Here is a 20,025-nt window from a genome sequence, read left to right on the forward strand (position 1 = left end):
GGCCTAAGGAGATAACTGCAAGTTGTGGCATCGTATTGTGAAAAATTTGTAGTTGTACTTGCTGGTTGTTCAGATTCCGAATCGGGGTTCGATTTAGTCTTTACAAAACAGTCTTTGCAAAATACTGTCTCTTCAGCTTAAAAAAAAAAATACCAACTGTTTAAAGGTTTCTGTCCGTATTGTGTGTCATCTAGCCAGCTTTCAATTATATATGGTAGGGAATTTCTGACATTTAAAAATACTGTTTTAAAAAGATAAATATATGGAAGCAGCAGCGCATGAGGTGCTCAGAAGTATTGAAAATGTTCAGTTATAAAATGGACTGTTAACAAGAATTAATAAAAAGCAACAGAAATTTTTTTATTGTTTATTATTATTGAGAGAGAGAGAGAGAGCATGCACACGTGCCAGTGGGGAAGAGGTAGGGGCAGAGAGAAGAGGACAGAGGATCCCAAGTGGGCTCTGTGCTGACAGCAGCAAACCCGGTGTGGGGCTCGAACTCAACGAACCATGAGATCATGACCTGAGCCAAAGTCAGATGCTCAACCAACTGAAGCACCAAGGCGTCCGTTACAAATTTTTTTTTTTTTTAAAGGATCTTAAGGAGCCCCTGGGTGGCTCAGTCAGTTGAGCATCTGACTCTTGATTTCAGCTCAGATCATGATCCCAGGGTCGTGGGATTCAGCCTGGCATCAGGCTCCTTGCTGAGCGTGAAGTCTGCTTAAGATTCTCTCTCTCCCTCTGTCCCTCTTCCCCGCTCTCTCTACAATTAAAAAAAAAAAAAACAAAAGATAAAACGAAAACGATCTGAAAGTAGAGTCTATAATAAAGGACACCTACTGAGATGGAGAAGATTTTGATAACCAGACGGTCATCCATTTCGTTGGTTAGGTCAAGCTCAAGTATAAGGAGAACATTAGTGAGAGCAAGAGGCCTATAGGGCTTTTAAACACATGTGCACCCTCTTCTGGCGCCTACTACACCAGGATGATTTCATCACTGAAGGAATCAGCTATGCTTGGATTCGCTGTGTCCAGTCTGAAAAAAAACCAAGTGCTGAGTTAATTCAGTAGCGCCCAGAATCTGTTGCCTAGATAAGTGGTTGGTCTAAGACATCATCATGGTGGGTTGCTCCAAAGATCCCGAAACTTCTGCAGTGCTTCTTCGGTGGCAAAAAAATAAACAGCACGAACCCTGCATCATCTGTGATGCAGCTTTGCAGGCATCTGTTCTCTCTGGAGGTAAATATCAGGAGCAGCTGCTCTTGGATGTCAGTTCTGTTCTCTTGATGTCAGAACTACTGACTTCATGACTCCTGATCAAGCTTAAAACTGTGTTCTCAACCAAGAGAAATAGACTCCACTGAGTCTGATGTGCTTGTTTGGGTTTATGAAGGTGGATAGCCAGTGACCTCCTAATTCAGGTATCCCTCCTGCACTCTGCTGTTCTTCAGATGGAAAGTACCTTTGGTGTTCATGCCAATAGCATCCTCAACATGCCTGTAAGGAATACAGGAAAAGGAAACAAGATTGCAGAGGCCAGAGACAGAGGCCAGGAAACAGAAAGATGACACCAAGCATGAAAAGCAGAGAGTGAGAGATGGTCAGAAACCCTGCGGTCCTGCTCATTCTACCTGGATGTCTCTGTGGAAGATGAGACACTTCAGTGTAGTATCACTTATGAGGACAAAAGGAGATTTTAGACAGGTGCAGTGAAAGGTAATTTGAAGAATTTGATCCCTGACAAGGAAATGTTTGAGCACCAGCAAAAGAGGCTAGTGAAAGTAAGAAACCGTTAGGCTGGGGGTGCCTGGGTGGCCTAGTTAGTTAAGCTTCTGACTTCTGCTCAGGTCATGATTTTACGATTTGTGGGTTCAAGCCCTGTCACGGGCTCTGTGCTGACAGCTCAGAGCCTGGAGCCTGTTTCAGATTCTGTGTCTCCCTCTCTCTCTGCCCCTCTCATGCTCGTGCTCTGTCTCTCTGTCCCTCAAAAATAAAATAAACATTAAAGTTTTTTTTTAATAAAAAATAAACTGTTAGGCTGAAAAATGGCCGCACCGAAGGTATACACATCCTCATCCTTGGAGCCTGTGTTACGTCATGTAGCAAGAAAGGGTCTTTGCAGAAGGGATTTAGTTAAGAATCTTGAAATGGGGACATTATCCAGGATTATCTGATGAGTCTTACGTGCGGTCACGTGTCTCCCTATAAGAGGAAAGCAGAGGGAGGTTGATGCACACAGAAGGGAGGGCCGTGTGAAGGTGGAGCAGAGAGATTTTGAAGATTAAAGTCCCAGGGCCATAAGCCAAAGTCTGCAGACAGCTGCCCGTGGCTGGAAGGGCTGGAAGGGTGCTCCGTGGAACTGTGTTCTGGCCTCCAGTACTATGAGAGAGTTTCTGTTGATTTAAACCACCAAGTTTGGGGGTGCCTAGCTGACTCAGTTAAGTGTCCTACTCTTGGTTTCGGCTCAGGTCACGATTTCACAGTTCGTGAGTTCCAGCCCCGCATCAGGCTCTGTGCTGGCAGTGCAGAGCCTGCTTGGGATTCTCTCGCGCGCTCTCTGCCCCTCCCGTGCGCACGCTCTCTCTCAAAATAAATAAACTTAAAAAAAAAACACACCCAAGTTTGTGGTAATGTGTCACAGCAGCCACAGGAAACTAACACAGGCCCCATCATTACATCACGTCACATCAGCGCAGGGAGGGGCCCAGACGGGCTTCCCTCTCCTTCTGGAGGTACCTCTTTTGTGTCCACCAGTTCTGACACGAGCAGACCAGAGGTAAAGCAGCACACATCCCACAGTCTTCATAGGCAAAGGACTCCAGCTTATAGCAAGTCAGTTCAGTGACAGAGAAAGAGAAAATCTTACCTGAGTCTATATGGATATATTGTTCAGCATGCTGAAAACTTGAATATGTGGGTTTTCATCAGGTAACTAGGAAATGCAGTTTGCCTCCTGAAGAATTTGATAGCAAAGGACTCTGCTTGCATTTTAAGTAGTGAGTTTTTTCAGACCAAACTAAAAAAGCATCCAGTCATGTCCTTTCAAATTCATAATGATGCAGAGTATAAGAGGGAAGAGAGGTCATCCTCCGTGATTTTGCATGTGAGCCGGTGAGCCATTCTGCTCTCTGAAGGGACTTGAGGAGTCATTAGCTGCTCCCTGTCCCCCTGCCCCCCTGCCAAGTTCCAGGTCATGTTTAGGAGAGTGGCCTCTTGTTTCAGAGGCAGTGCAGCAGTGGGCCAGCAAAGGCAGAGTTTTTACGAAAAACAAAACCCTTTCTCTAGGAAAGCTTCCATTTGTGGCTTGTGGTAAATCAAATGAATACCTGATAGAACAGCATTTTTCAAACTTTGCGCATCAGAATCTCCTGACATGCTTTTTCCAAATACAGATTCCTGAGCCCCATTGTCAGATTTTGACTCCTCAGTCTGCATTTTCAAGAGTATGGATTCTGACATGGTGGACAAGGGTTATATATTTAAGAAACACTAAGCTTGGCAGAGTTCTAACAAGCAAAGGGAAACACTTACTTTTAGAATTGTTAGACAAAAAGAACATTTTATAATAGAAATAGAGCCTTCTGTATAAAATACCACTTGAGAGTTCTGGTTTTGATACAGCCTCTGTAGAGTTGGGAGTAGAAACTTCTGTATATCTGCTTTTAAAGTGGAATCACATTTACTATTTAAATTTGCTACCCTCATTCATTCTGAACCAAGGTAATCAATTGGCAACGTTTGAATTTCTGTTTAGAGACAATTTTCCCACACTGAGGGTTTACTTATAATTTGTTTAAGATTTCACATTATGTATTAGTGTGAATAGGAAAAAACCATTTTATTTAAATCACATGTAAACTGAGTCAAGTGTACATGGGGTGGGGCGTGTCATTTTATGACTCCATCTATTTTTGTCTGCACTTGAACTATTCCGTTATAAAAAATGTTGCTTTAAATCTAATGAAGGGGAAAAAACCAAATACCCCAACGGGCTTGCTGAATCATCGCATACTCCGCCATGTGTGAAGTATGGGGGACACAGCCAACTTTCAGACCAAGGGGCTCCTTTTCTCAGGCTGTCTTTCCAGTCTGGCTTTTCTCAGCACCTCTCCCAGAAGCCAGGAGAGTGTGTCAGCTGTCACGGTAGGAAGTGAAAATGGTGCCCAGCTTTCTGAAGGCATGACTCAGTTTGGCACTTTGGAGCTTTCATCTTAAAGATAGTGTGAGAGTTTTCTGTAATCTGTAAATTTTGGTTCCAGCCATTATGCTGTGCTAGGGATAAGCAGTGGCAGTATTTTCTGGATGTAAGCTGGCACACATTAAAACTTAGTTGTGTAGGAAAAAGGACATCAAATACAATTAGAAAACATCTCAGGGGTACCTGAGGGTGGCTGTTGTTTATGTGTCTGACTCTTGATTTCAAGCTTCAGGCTCTGCACTCAGAGTGCAGAGCCTGCTTGGGATTCTCTGTCTCCCTCTCTCTGCCCCTCCCCTGCTTGCTCACTGTCTCAAAAATAAACATTTTTTTTAAAAAAGCATCTGAAATGTCTATTCTGCATATGGGCTGTGTCACAATACCAGACAACATTCTAACAAAGAATCCTGATTGCAGTCAGTAATTTAGCCACGTAAAATGGCCTTTCTGTATACGTGTAGTCGTTGACATTTCAAAATATTTTAAGACATCTTTGTCTTTAATATCTTGAAATTACAAAACTCCAGTGTGTCAGTGAGCACTGCCATTTCATCACAACTCCCCAGCAGGAACAACTGTCTGCCGACAGAGTTTATGATAATGGAGGCGGTGCCCAGCTTAGGAAAGCATAAGGAAGGCTAGAGGCCCTCACAGTTGTTTTTCAAGGTAAGTTCTGCTACCAACTAGTAGGAAGTGTGTATTAGACCAAAATGCCATGGTGAAAATATCTGAAAGATGGCCTTTATACAAAACACCTGTGAATGTCTACCTCTTTTCCTGTGCATTTGAACTCAAGGTAGGGTCCAGTACATTCACCTAAAAGATATTTAAGGTCCAAGCCTCCTACCGTAGGGCCTGTGAGCAGTGTCTCATCAAGGGTTTCACAACAAGCTCTTTGAAGCCATTGGAACCTTCGTTTTCCTATTTACGGTCCTGTTGTTAGAACTGGTCTCCACCCCGTGTTGCTTTACTTCTCCTGCCTTGAAAGACCATGGTGTGATCTGGAAGTATTTAGAACTGTTATGATTGTGACAGGTTAATAAATAATGCGCTGCACTTGGCAATCGATTTCTGGGCTAAGCAGTTGGAAGGGTCTGAGGCTTAATTCTGAAATCTTAGCTAAGAGTTGCCGGCAAAGCACCCTATTTTAAAATTATATTTAAAGCAAGATCAGAAGGTACTCTTCAGGCTGACTTAGTGTCTGTAGTTAAATACCAGCATCTTTAATGTACTTGGGCCTCATTTTCCATAGCTTTCTGCTAAATGTGAGGCTCTAGAATAGGCACTATCTTTTGCAGATGTTCAGCCTAGATTATTTTTTTTAAAGAAAAAGTTCTGTTTCAACATCCTTCTCTCTTTTCCCCCCTGAAGAGATAACGTGATGATATTTTGAAAAGTAAGGAGCTATTGAATAAGTGAAACATTTCGTTACCATGCGTTTAAGTCAGGCATATGTTTTCGGTTTCAGATAATTCAGTTGGTTATTTCCCCAATTTGATTTTCTCAAAATTCAGCTTTTAAAAATTCCCATAGATGATGATTGTGATAATGATGATGATTAAAAAGGGGCACATTCCCTTTGAACTCTAAAACTCATAGCCATGTACCTTCTTGACAATGCTTATCCTGTATATTGTGTTAAAGCTGGGAAAGAAAAGTTTCCATTTCTAATGCCAGGGTGAAGTATGAATTGGAAGACCGTTGCAACAAAAGTTCTATCTGGGTGCTTGAGGTCTTCTTCCTAAACATTTCATTTAAGACAATATTAAAAGCTTTAAACATACTGATCGTTGGTTCTTTAGAATACTTTTTCAGAGTGCTTCTTAACCTGTCTCCCCTCCCCCCCAAGCCCCAAAATCTCCTTATAACCTAATCACAATTGACAAGCTTCCCCAGACGCCCAAGACCACGATTCTAGGGCCTACAGCTGATTCTTCAGCCTCATGGCCAGACTTCTGAGATGTTTAAACTTTTTTGTTGTTAATCATACAAATTCTACTTCTGAATGTGCTGTCTACAAAATATAGCCTCGGCAGGGTAGCTCACACATTTTTAAAATGTTCTCCAAATGGTAGAAATGGCTTTGTAGGGAAGCCAAAGTGTTTATACAGTTTCTCTTAGAGAAATAAAGTTCTTTATCCTAGATCGGATGTCCAGTTTTGACAAGATAATTGCTGAGAAGGTTATAGGCAGCGGCTCTGTTAAAAAGCATTGCTTTCTGTTAATTAGAGACGTGCAAGCAGACCAGCGCTCCATAGCCTTAATTGCAGAAATGATCCACACTGCTAGTCTGGTACACGACGATGTCATCGACGATGCAAGTTCTCGGAGAGGAAAACACACGGTCAATAAGATCTGGGGTGAAAAGAAGGTACGGTGTTTTAGTTTCCTTTCAATCTTCTTACCCAACCACACACTCTTTGGGTTGCATTTATTTTTTAGATTTGTGTCATTAAAAAGTAAAGTATGCTTCCTCACATGCGGCCTTCCAAATTTCAAAATAGAATTCATGTCTTGTCTGTGTACGGACATTGGCTAATAGAGAAAACCATAGAAAGCTGAACTTCGTATTTCTGGTTATTCATAGTTTTACATAGAATTCCTTTTGGTTATTGAGAAAGAGATTTTTGTTGTTATCCAAAAAGCATGTTTCATGAGGACTCATACATTTTACTTCTGGGCTCAGAGTACCCAGATTCAGTTTGATTCTTTATCTATTGACTGCCATGTACAAGAGTGTCATGACAAGTAACTAAGTAAAGCTAAAATATATGTGTGTGAATATTATATTGTTTTAAATATAGGTACACAGAAAGATATATACACACACTGTGAAAATTCTACCTTTTGTAGAGGCTGTATAATTGAGTTTGGTTCATACATGTATATTTTAAAGGATATTTCCATAGTATTTTATCAGCATCTCTTGAAGGGGTATATAAGATGGGGACTTCTGCTTAAAGGTATTTAAATCATGTTTGAAGAACGGGAATGAAGCTGCACAAATGAATATGAAGACATATAGGCCTTTCGTGTGATGCAGGCAGCCCCCTCCACACGCACCTCCCATGGCCGCCCTGCCTGTTTGAAGCACACATGAAACATTAGTGTGAATGAGGTTTCCCTTGGCTCGCCTTCCCCTCCCTCACACATTTATTTTTCTTCCCCTCACATATTTGTAGTACCTGGTTACCTTCTATTTTCTAATTGCCCTATGAAAAAGAAGAAATATATATTAATTGTTATCTTCACGTGCCGGTTTTGCTTTCTTGTACATGACTTTGCTGTGTAATCGAGTCCTGAGATCTCACTATAAATCTTTTATTTCAAATTTTAAATTGAAAGGTCTTGTGTCCTATGGGCGGAATTCCATACATCAGAATGTTGTTTTTAAAAAAAAGGTGGGGGGGGAGCGCAGTTTCATTCTGGAGAGGTCATGGGTACCTTTATGACATGTCCCTGAGTCAGCTGTTCTCAGGGCCTGTCCCTAAAGCCTTAGTTAAGAGAACAAATCCTGGGGGCACCTGGGTGGTTCAGTAGGTTACACATCTGACTTTGGCTCACGTCATGATCTCACGGCTTGTGAGTTCAAGCCCAGCGTCGGGCTCTGTGCTAACAGCTCGGAGCCTGGAGCCTGCTTCAGATTCTATGTCTCCCTCTTCCTCTCCCCTTCTCCCATTTGCACTCAGTGTCTCTCTCTCTCAAAAATAAACATAAAAATTAAAAAAAAAAAAACCACCAACAACAACAAATTCGGGCCTTCTCCCTGCCTAGTTAGTCCCCGCTGTGATCATCTCTGCTGTTGGGGGCCTCTTTCAGCCTGTGACTGGTCTGCCTTACACAGGCCTGCCTGCAAGCCTCCTCCCCTTTACCGCCTCTTAGCCAAAAGTACTGTGTGTCCATTGAAAGTCCATTCACACAGCACCTGCTCCAGGAGCCCGCGGTACCCTGCCTGGGTTCCAGCCCTTCTTTCCTTTAACCCCTCAGCCAGCATTCCCCAGTGCCCAGTCTGGAGACTTTACTTTCACAGGCTGGAACCTTCTGGCCTCTGGGATCCCCAGGGCCAGGAGAGGAAAGACGTAAAAGCCTAGAGATCCTGAGCCCTCCAGCTGCAAATGATGTACGGGTGGCTGAAGGATAGACATATATGTGCACGTATACGTCATAATGTATACGATGACTTTGTTAATGTATATGTGTATGTTGAGATCACTTGTACAGTATGTTCTATAAAATGATAAATAGGTAAACATACTGAACATAATTTTAGGTACCAGAGAAAAGACAATAAAAACTTAAAATGTGGTTATGTTGAAAATTCTATGAATTAAAATGTCTATGAGATCAACCATTTATAACTATAACATAAAATGTAGGCATATTTTTAAATATGAAAATGAGTATGTTTAATTACAGTCTGTAATTCATTTATATATAATTTTTAATAAGCTACAAATACAGTATGGGCATCTACTCCCACTCTAAAGAAGATTGGAAAAAATATTGATTATCTAGTGTTCACTACAAAAAATTTTATCTGAGAATGAGGAGCAGTGTAATACAGTGCAAAGAGCTTTGAACTTGGAGCCAGGATTCCCTGGTTTGGTTTTCATTGAGAAAAATGCCAGGCGCTGGGGTGTGCCAAGTGCTGGCTGAGATCATTCCCAGCCCGTGCCCTCAAGGAGTTGGTAGATAGGGAATCAGTAGTTGAAGAAAAATGAGAAGACTGCAGTATGCACAGGGTGCTATTCTCATGCAGATCCAAGTGGACTTCCTAGAAGTGTCCTCTGTGCTAATTGTGCAGAGGAGTCAGCTCAGTGAAGAAGGGGAAGGACTTTCCGAGCAGAATGATAGGTGCACAGACACAACAGCACGCTGTGAGCGAAGAGCAAGTGTCCAGCACGGCCAGTCTGAGGGCAGCTGTACCCTGGTGGGGCCCAAGGATGAAGCGAGAGAGTTTGACCCTGTCCATCTCCACACATCCACTTCCTCAGCTCCGATCGGAGAGATCTGGGAACTGATCCCATGCCCACTATGTGCCGAATCTGTAACTGACGATTACAGAGTCCTACTGAGGAAGAGGTAGGGGAAGACTCACGGCCAAGATGAACCCTCCCTCCCTTTCTGTATTTATCTTCTGAGGAGCCAGCTTCATTGTTGGCTCCACTGCTCCGACCCTTTTCTCTGAGTTGTTTTCTTTTTTCTTTTCTAGGCTGTTCTCGCTGGTGATCTAATTCTTTCTGCAGCATCTATAGCTCTGGCACGGATTGGAAATACAACTGTCATATCTATTTTAACCCAAGTTATTGAAGATTTGGTGCGTGGTAGGTTAATTCTGACGCTGCTGCTTTTTTAATTCAGTCTCAGTAGAGTTATCCAGGCAATCAAACCGTATCGCAAATTACCCCTTTCTTTCTTTATAGGCGAGTTTCTTCAGCTAGGGTCAAAAGAAAATGAGAACGAGAGATTCGCACACTACCTTGAAAAGACCTTCAAGAAGACTGCCAGTCTGATAGCCAACAGTTGTAAAGCAGTATGTACGTTCTGTCTTTGTTCACGTTAAAAAAAAAAAAAAAAAAAAATGCCTCATAGCTCTTTCTTGGGAGCTAATTTCCTGGGAAACATTTCACTGGAGAACCTTAAAATAGTAACCAGATTCCCAAGAGGTCATTGAGAGAATTACATCCCCAAACAGTGGGATCTTCTGCTGTGGGTTTCATGTTCACTGTCTTCTTTTGCTGTGCATGCATTCACTCTTCATCCTTCCCCCCCGAGAACAGAATCAGAATAAGCTATCTGCACCCAGTTTACTCTCCAGACTGTTTAACATTTTGAAAAAACTTGTCATGATTAGTGGAATAATGTCTTTCATGGTTGTTGTCCCATATACCATTTCTGACATGTTAGCCTTAAAAAGTTACAAAGTGCTGTGTTTGGGGGGGGGCAGGGGGCAGCATGGTGTGCAGAGGAAGAGAGAGAGAATCTCAAGCAGGCTCCTAGCTCGAAGCCCGACACAGGGTTTGGTCTCACGACCCTGGAATTGTGACCGAGCCAAAATCAAGAATTGGGCACTTCTGCCCAAGAAAAAATACCTGTTAGGTTGTCCTAGTTTTCTTTGTTCTTTATTAGGAGTAGTAGATCCTCCAATCTTTGGGGAATAAACTATAAACAAGCCATTTTTCTTTGGGCTGTAAATCGAGTGTGCACCATAACTTTTCTCTCCCTTGATTTCCCTCCCTGGCCTTCCCTCTGGTCTTCTTGTTTTTATTTTGTATTTTTCCCATTCTGAGAGGCATGGGTCCAGCTTTTCATTTTCTTGGATTTACTGCCACTTTTATTTTTATTTATTTTTATTTTTTAATTTACATCCAAGTTAGCATATGTACAACAATAATGATTTCAGGAGTAGATTCCAGTGATCCATCCCCAACAAGTGTCTTCCTTAATACCTTACCCATTTAACCCATCCCCCCCACCCACTATCCCTCCAGCAACCCTGAGTTTGTTCTCCGTATTTAAAAGTTTCTTATGTTTTTCCCCCTCCCAGTTTTTATTTTAGTTTTGCTTCCCTTCCCTTATGTTGATCTGTTTTGCATCTTAAATTCCTCATGTGAGTAAAGTCATATAATTTGTCTTTCTCTGACTAATGTCGCTTAGCAGAATACCTCCAGTTCTATCCACGTAGTTGCAAATGGCAAGATTTCATTTCTTTTTCATCGCTGAGTAGTATTCCACTGTATGTATATATGTATGTATGTATGTATGTATGTCACATCTTCTTTATCCATTCGTCCATCAGTGGACATTTGGGCTCTTTCCATACTTTGGCTATTATCAATATCACTGCTATAAACATCAGGGTGCATGTGTCCCTTTGAATCAGCACACCTGTATCCCTTGGGTAAATGCCTAGTAGTGCAATTGCTGTGTCGTAGGGTAGTTCTATTTTTAATTTTTTGAGGAACCTCCATACTGTTTTCCAGAGTGGCTGCACCAGTTTGCCTTCCCACCAGCAGTGCAAAAGGGTTCCTCCTCTCTGCATCCTCGCCAACATCTTTTGTTGCCTGAGTTATTTATTTTTAGCCATTCTGACAGGTGTGAGGTGGTATCTCATTGTGGTTTTAATTTGCATTTCCCTGATGATGAGTTATGTTGGGCATTTTTTCATGTGTCTGTTTTCCATCTGGATGTCTTCTTTGGAGAAGTAGCTATTCATATCTTTTGCCCTTTTCTTCACTGGATTATTTGTTTTTTGGGTGTTGAGTTTGACAAGTTCTTTATAGATTTTGGATACTAACCCTTTATCTGATATGTCATTTGCAAATATCTTCTCCTATTCCGTTGATTGCCTTTTAGTTTTGCTGATTGTTTCCTTCTCTGTGCAGAAGCTTTTTATTTTGATGAGGTCCCAGTAGTTAGTTTTTGCTTTTGTTTCCCTTGCTTCCAGAGACCATGTTGAGTAAGAAGTTGCTGCGGGTATGGTCAAAGAGGTTTTTGCCTGCTTTCTCCTCAAGGATTTTGATGGCTTCCTGACTTACATTTAGATCTTTCATCCATTTAGAGTTTATTTTTGTGTATGGTGTAAGAAAGTGGTCCAGGTTCATTCTTCTGCATGTCGCTGTCCAGTTTTCCCAGCACCATTTGCTGAAGAGCACTCTTCTTTTTTTTAAAGCCAGTATTCTTGGGGCACCTGGGTGGCTCAGGCGATTGAGCATCCAAGTGCGACTCAGGGCATGGTCTCACAGTTCATGAGTTCAAGCCCTGCATTGGGCCTTGCTGCTGTCAGCGCAGAACCCACTTCGGATCCTCTGTCCTCCCCCTCTCTGTCCCTCCCCTGCTCACACTCTCTCAAAAAAAAAGTCAGTATTGTCCTTATACAACATGTGGTATTTGGTTCTAGCCCCTAAATGAGAGCCAGTTCTCTCCATAGGATTACTCATCTGACCATACCTCCGCGTAATCAATGTGGCAGAGATGAAACCTGGCAAGTAGGTTGCGATCAAAGCAGCAACAGAGGGAGACCTTCAGGGGACAGATGGACATTGCTGCCATGATGCTCTCTCAACATTCCTGCAGTTAAAGAGCACTTTTCCTCAGGTCTCTTCAGTGAAAAAGGCCCCTTGCCAATACTGTCTCCATTCTGAAAAGCGTCAAGAAATGGATAACTGTGAATCCTAAAAGAATGCAGACATTTTCTTCCTAAAAACACAAAATTGAAACACTAAGAAATGTGAATTATGTAGAACATGCTGGCCATGACTTCAGCCATTTTTGTCTTTAGTGAAAAGGGCCAATATTTTTTTGCAAAGAATTGCCTGTGTGGTTTCTTAAAAAGAGAGATGGCTGGGGCATCTGGGTGGCTCAGTTGGTTGAGCATCTGGCCCTTGATTTCAGCTCAGGTCATGATCTCACAGTTTGTGAGTTTGAGCCCTGCATCAGGCTCTGCGCTGGCAGCATGGAGCCTGCTTAGGATTCTCTCTTTCTGACCCTCCCCAGCTCATGCACTCTCTCACTTTCTCAAATGAATAAATAACTTTTTTTTTTTTTTAAATAAAAAGAGAGTTGGCTGAAAATATGGTAGACGTTAGAATGCCAAATAAAAGAATCACTCATTTTAAAAGGGTGCCATAAAGTTGCTACATAAACCCTTCATTGATCATCATACCTTTGATGGTCAAAATCTCCATGAAGACGGAGAGCCAACTTCATAAGGCACACTAGGGCGTTAAGTGAAGCTTGCAGATGATCAAACCCTACGAAGGGCCAAGGGCATGGACCCAAGGCACCAAGGAAAGCTTTGATCGTGGTGTGGTCACAATGCTCTGCTTAGGAAGCCAGAGACGTTATAGCACACATACTCATTTATAAATTGCACTTCGTTCTTCACAGATTAGCAAGTAAACAGTGGACATGTGTAGTAACATGGCTCGACCCTTTTTTAAAATGAAATGCTTCGTGCTGTCCACTAGGAGGCATTCCGGCATCATCCCACAACTACTCACTTTTTATATGATTTATTCCTATACTCCAGAGCTGTTAGAATAATAAGGCAAAATCATAGTGTGAGCGCTCTAAATAAAAGGTTCTATATTTAAGTGCCTATGGGTAGAAATATTCCAGAGGTGTTGCATATTCAAAATGGCTATTTTTATGTACTCCTGGTATTTAAAATGCAAAGACATTTGGGCTCCAAAAGTTCATGCAAAGCAAACCAGAAGTGCCAAAAAGAGGAAATACAGAGAATTTAAACATCAGAATTATTGTGGAATAATTAATAGAATTCTAAGATGTTATGGGAATTTGAAGGAAATTTAGCAGCTTATAACTTATCCTGTTAACTTTAATCACTCATTGTTATTTTTTAGTAGAAATAGTATAAAAACTAAGAGAGGGTTGTCTAAGATTGGTGTGTTGTGTTTTGTTTTGTTTTGTTTTAAATAAGGATTGTATTTTCCTTTCTTCCTTTCCTCTCTTGTCCTGTCCTGTCTTTCTATGTCTGTCTTTCTTGTAGACTCTACGTTCAATGTGGGGCTTGAACTCATGATCAAGGGTCATGATCTAGGCTTTGACCCCTAGATCAAGAGTCCCATGCTCCATCGACTGAACCAGCCAGGACCCCCTCTAGGATTATTTTATGACACTGATTGATAGGAAAATGGAAGTAATATGTTTAAATGAAAGGTTACTTATTTGTGTCCTAGTCATATAGAATACACTCGAGCTTACCAGTGGAGGCCGTGATTTCTTCCCCAGAAAAATCTCACAGGAATGAGATCTGAGAGGTCCAGTGGCCCATCCAGTGTTACTCAGTCAGACATGGCTGAGCTGGGATTGGAACCCAGAACTGGGTATGATAATCCTGCATTCGTTTGTTTTTCTTTTCTTTTCTTTTTTTCCAAATTTGTATACTCTCCAGTGCTGCATGAGGCCTGGAATCAATGGGCTGCCTTCCTGTTACTTTATTTCCAAAGCCACAGTATGCTACCACAGGATTTTGTTTTGTGGGTTGTATTTGCAGAACAGTGTCTTTTGGTACAAAATTCTTATCTAATCTACACATAGACCTTATTCCTATTTTACCAGCTGTCATAATATTGTAATAAGAAAAGGGAAGGGGCGCCTGGGTGGCTCAGTCGGTTAAGCCTCCGACTTCGGCTCAGGTCATGATCTCACAGTTCGTGAGTTTGAGCCCCATGTCGGGCTCTGTGCTGACAGCTGAGAGTGGAGCCTGCTTCAGATTCTGTGTCTCCCTCTGTCTGTGTCTCTCAAAAATGAATAAATGTAAAAAAAAAAATTTTTTTTTTAAAAGAAAAGGGGAAAACTTTTTCTGGTCCAGGATCCAGTCCAGGATCTCTTGTTGCATTTAACTGTCATAAGTCTTCGATGTCTCAGTGTGCAACAAGTTCCTCAGTCCATCTTTGCTCTTATATTACCTTGATTTTTTTTTTTAAGTTTATTTATTTATTTTGAGAGGGAGAGAGAGAATCTCAAGCAGGCTGCACTGTGTCAGCCTAGAGGCCAACACAGTGCTCAATCTCATAAACCACAAGATCATGACCTAAGCTGAGACCAAGAGTTGGACACTTAACTGAGCCACCAAGACGCCCCCATTACCTTGATTTTTTTTTAATTTTTTTTTTAATGTTTATTTATTTTTGAGAGAGAGACAGACAGAGCATGAATGGGGGAGGGGCAGAGAGAGAGGGAGACACAGAATCAGAAGCAGGCTCCAGGCTCTGAGCCATCAACACAGAGCCCGACACGGGGCTCGAACTCACGAACCGTGAGATCGTGACCTGAGCGGAAGTTGGATGTTCAACCGACTGAGCCACCCGGGCGCCCCTACCTTGATTTTTTAATGTGTCATTGAGCCTTTCAAGTTGGATCTGTCTGCTGCTTTGCAAACTTAGATACCGGTTATGCATTTTGCACAGGAAAACAACAAAAAGGATGCCACCTGCTCAGTTCGTCACGTCAGGGGCCACGTGACGCCCTTTTGTGCTGTTACTGGTGATGTTCACTTTGATCACTTGATTGTGGTAGTAACTGCCAGGTTACTTCATTTTCAGGTTACTATTTTTCCCTATCTGGGGAGGGATTATGAGATTATGTAAATCTGCTTATCAAACTCTCTCTGGTTTTCGCATCTATTTATGATTCTTTCTTCAGATACTTATTACCACAATGGCTGCCAAGTCACTGTTTTGTGAATTCTGTCATTCCTTCAACATCTTGCTTCTACGATAGAAGGGTATTTGATTTAAGGACGATCTTATCTCTGTGAACTCTTGGATTCTTATTCTATGGATTATAACCCTTTACTGTTATTTATCTGAATGCTGAATTATCCCATATTTGGCCAGTGGGGAAGGCCTTTTAACCTGGCTTCTGTGTCCTTTTAATCTACCCCCATCATTCTTTTAGCACTTATTTAATTTCTTTATTTTTTAGAGAGATTGCAAGTTGGGGGGGCGGGGGGAGGTGGGGAGAGAGAGAGAATGAATGAGAATCCCAAGCAGGCTCCATTCTCAGTGTGGAGCCAGACACGGGGCTCGAGCCCACAACTTGCAATCGCGACCTGAGCTAAAATCATGAGTCAGACGCTCAACTGACTGAGTTACCCAGGTGCCCCAACACTTCATTAATTTCTGGCAGAAGACGTTCCAGGTTCATCTTGCCCTTCCCAACACTAGGATTCATAATTTCTCCAACGAGCCCTGTTCTTTTGTTGGAGAATGGTATTTGGAAACCAAGATCTCTCCACTAGGTATCATTGGGCCCTCCAATGATAGTAGACAGAAATAGGAAATTTATATATATATATATATATATATGGGTATGTTTATGTCTTGATCTTTTTATTTCCCATCTATGTGTATCCAAACAGTGATGTATCATATTGTTGGCTCATTCCACAGAATTCATGATTTATCTAGCATTCTGGCCTTCCATACAGTTGACCTTTGAACAACATAGGTTAGAACAGCACAGATCCTTATATGCGGGTTATCTTTTTTCTTTTTAATAAATACAGTATAGTACTATGAAAGTAGTTTCTCCTTATGATTTTTTAAAGAACATTTTCTATAGCTTTATTGTAAGGATGTAGTATATAATACATATACAGAGTACGTGTTAATCGAATGTGTCATCAGTGAGGTTTCTGGTCAACAGTGAGCTATTAATAGTTAAGTTTCGGGGGAGTCAAAAATTACATGCAGATTGTCACCTGCACAGGAGGTGGAGGGGTGTCAGCACCCCTGACCCCCATGTTGCTCAGAGGTCGACTGTATTTGTAGCTCCTTTCCCCAAGAATGAGAAGCTTGACTCCCATTCTCCACAATATATTTATTTGCTCAGTCCCCTAGAATATACCAAAGGGGTTTAAAAATTGGTAACTCCCATCTCTGTAAAAAACAAAAACCTAGTAGTTCAGTATTTGTTTATAGTTCCTTTTTGTCTTTAGCCTGAGGATAATATAATCAAAAATCTGTGTTCGAAGTTACCTCTTTTCAGTGTGGTTATATTATTATTTGAAATATAAGCTAGGTTATTTTTTACTCCATTTTAGAGGTCCCCTTCCATTCTTAACCAATTTTGTTTTTGCGGGCGTTGGAGGCTGTTGGTGTGGTTTTGAGTGTATGAAATGTTAACCTAGCTCCTTAAGTCAGAAGTGTATACAGACTGGTACTTGCCCACCATTCCCATGTGTCCCGTCCCCCTCCTCATCCTTTCCACCCACCCTGTAAGTGACCAGTCTCTTTGCTTCTGCTTCCTCCTTCCTGTGTTTCTTTTTACACAGATGAACAGCCCCACATGCATGTTGTTTCCCCTTCTTTCTTGCAAGGAAAAGTAGGATGCTATGCTACCTTTTCTGTGTGTGTCTGACCTTTGCACCTTGTTTTCTTCAATTAACAGTGTATCAGGGATATCATCCCATGCTGCTCTGTAGAATCTTCCTCTGTATTGTATTGTATTGTATTGAGAGAGAGAGAGGGAGAGAGAATTTTAAGCAGGCTGCACACGCGGCACAGAGCCTGAGGCGGGCTCCATCTCATGACCATAAGATCATGGCCTGAACCAAAATCAAGAGTTAGACTCTCAACCAGCTGAGCCACCCAGGAGCCCCTCTTCCTCATTTTTTAAATAGCTGCTTCGTATCCTATCGAGTGGATATACCGTGGTTTTCTCAGCCACTCCTATATATGGGTGTTTAGGCTTCTAGTAGTTAGTTTACAGTTACAAATAATACTATAGTGCCTAACCTTATGCAAGTGTGTTTTTTATTTTTATTTTTTAACGTTTCTTTATTCTTGAGAGAGAGACGAGAGCCCGCGCAAGCCCAAGGGCATATTGCGCGAGAGCCCGCGCAAGCCCAAGGGCATATTTTAGGGGGAGGTGCAGAGGTGGGGGGAGACACAGAATCTGAAGCAAGCTCCAGGCTCCAAGCTGTCAGCACAGAGCCCAATGCGGGGCTCCAACTCGTGAACTGCGAGATCATGACCTGAGCTGAATTTGGACGCTTAACCAACGGAGCCACTCAGGCGCTCCAGTGTGTTTTTGAATTGTTAGCAGTGTACCTTCAGGGTATATTTGAAGGTAGTCGTGTGTGTGGTTCTTGCCCCACCACGTTTCCCTCCATAAGGACTGTACTCTGAGATGTTCTCACCACCAGGGTATGTGAGCTTCCTGCCTGTTTCCCCACAGCCTCGCTCACTGAATGTGTTGTAAGGCTTTTCAGTTTCTGCCAGTTTGATAGATGAGAAAATGTTATTGCAGTGGGGTTTTAATTTGCATTTCTCCCTTCTAAGTGAACTTGAACATTTCAGGTGCTTAAGGGCCATTTTTATATCTTCAGTTTTTGTTATTTGCCAGTGTCTTTTGCCCATCTTCTAACGTGTTTGGTCCCCCCACGCCCCTAGTTTTCAAGAGCTCTTTACAGGGGCGTCTGGGCAGCCCAGTGCGTTGAGCATCCACCTCTTGATTTCCGTTCAGGTCATGATCTCTGCGCTAGCAGCCTGGAGCCTGCTTGGGATTCTCTCTCTCTTCCTCCCTCTCTGCCCCTCCCTCGCTGTCTCTCTCTCTCAAAATAAATATACTTTAAAACAAAACAAAAAAGAGCTCTTTATATAATAAGAATATCAGCACTTTATCTATGATATTATGTTGCATATATTCTCCCCCAGTATTTTTAGTTGGTTTTTGACAACACCCATTTCGATATTTTGTATGTAAGAATGGAGCTCCAATAATCTCCACCATTTTTTTAATAAAGAAGACACGATGCATCTGTGTGTCTTCAGGATAGATGTCTTAACTTCCTCGGTGACACAGAGATGCTTGGTGAACACCAAGTGCTGGTCCCTGCAATGCAGCCTGTGCTCCCCAGCCTTTCTGAGACCAGGCTCATGAGAACGTTCTGAGACCTTCCTCCTCTTCCCCCAGAAGAGCCACACGCGTACAGCAGGACCTGCTGTGGGCCTGCTTCCAACAGAAAGGTTAGCCAGGCTCCGCTTTCTTTTACCCTGTCATTCCTCATCCTCCACCCACATCTGGAAAGATAAGAGGCACCTGTCCCCTGGCGCTGAGCACAAGAAGCGCTTGTGTCCTGTCCGCACACGTCCTCTGTGCCTTTTGTGTTGCACTGCTTGTGACTTCTCCACCTGCACGGGACGGATCCAGGCGATCCTTACCCGGCGTGGGGGAGCGGGATTCTCTGGGCACTGAGGAACGGTCTTTGCACCCCAGGCGTGGAAATCTGGGCAGAAACGTCCCTTCCCCGCCTATGAAGCGGAAGCTGCCCACTAAGTGTCACTCGTTTCTGTGGTAGCGTGTGAGCTGCGGGCGGTGCGCCCAGACCACACAGCTTTCTGCTTCCTCGGGCACATGATTTGACTTCTTTGGGCTTCTGTTTTGCGCCCCTTGGAAGCAGTGTAATAAAGTGATTAAGAGAATGGTCTCTGGAGTCCGACTCTTGGGTTCAAATTCTCATTCCACCGTTTCCCAGCCCTATAACATCTGGTGCTCTCTGTGCCTCCAGGCCTGGCCCGTAAGTGAGTTAATACACGAGAAATCTCAGAATAGCTCCTGGCATATGATGAGGGCTTGGTAATTGTTTGCTCTTATCATCATCAACCACAAAAGAAATGCTTCTGGGACACTGTGCAGCTTAACTAAGATAATGTAAAGTGCTCATCATATGTACTCCATAAATTTTAATCCAGTGAGTTTAGAAATAGAAGAGAGTTTTTAAATATCTCTTACTTTTCAGGAAGAAAGCTGGCATTTCTGTGCTGTTTTGTGTTGAAGTAACAGCATGAACAGGCTCGCTCTCTGAGTTATTTCTGCCTGGAAAGGGGGTGTCATTGTGTTCTGAGCTCAGCACATCCTCAGCTGCCCAGATCTTACCACATTTATTCTTTCGGCCAAGTTGATGGCTTTCTTGACTCTTGTCAAAATTTCTAAATCGTCTCCCAGCTGGTGTCATAGATTCTTTAGTATGGTTGAAAAGAGGAATCTCTTCCTGTACGTGGATCCGTGCCTGTCAGTGGTCAGGTCTGTGCCGTTGAAAGCGGTTGTGAGTTTGTTATTCATTCAAGTGGCCACCTGACCTTTCATGACAGGCAAATTTGTATCAAGGACCTGCAGCCAAACATTAACGCGGTCACAGACTTCATTAAGTCATCAAAAACATTCTCAGGGCTAAGAGAATGTTGCCCAGATTGTATGAGCTGGCTTTAATTAGCCACAGAGCATGGACACTACCCAGCTCCTGTTCCTGCACCTAGGAGAAGGGGAGGAGGAGGATAATTAACAACAACAGCAAAC

At 42.5% G+C, this 20,025-nt stretch overlaps 1 protein-coding gene across 12 annotated transcripts in view; it reads left to right on the forward strand.

Annotated features, from left to right (window-relative positions):
* The window catches only part of PDSS1 (decaprenyl diphosphate synthase subunit 1), a 42,257-nt gene that overhangs the window by 11,584 nt on the left and 10,648 nt on the right, over nt 1-20,025 (forward strand). For 10 of the 12 annotated variants that reach the window (XR_006204596.1, XR_006204599.1, XR_006204600.1 and 7 more), the window contains exons 5-7: nt 6,427-6,568; nt 9,410-9,521; nt 9,621-9,730. Coding sequence is in view for 5 of the 12 variants with exons in the window: in XM_042945167.1 (XP_042801101.1) it covers nt 6,427-6,568; nt 9,410-9,521; nt 9,621-9,730 (364 nt within the window). In the remaining 7 variants the exon portion in view is untranslated. Of the gene's footprint in view, nt 1-4,490; nt 4,864-6,426; nt 6,569-9,409; nt 9,522-9,620; nt 9,735-20,025 lie in introns of those variants that run through there. The other 2 variants (XM_042945171.1, XR_006204604.1) reach the window with 2 other exon arrangements.

This window comes from Panthera leo, chromosome B4 (assembly GCF_018350215.1).
Source record: "Panthera leo isolate Ple1 chromosome B4, P.leo_Ple1_pat1.1, whole genome shotgun sequence".
NCBI classification, from domain to species: Eukaryota; Metazoa; Chordata; class Mammalia; order Carnivora; family Felidae; genus Panthera; species Panthera leo.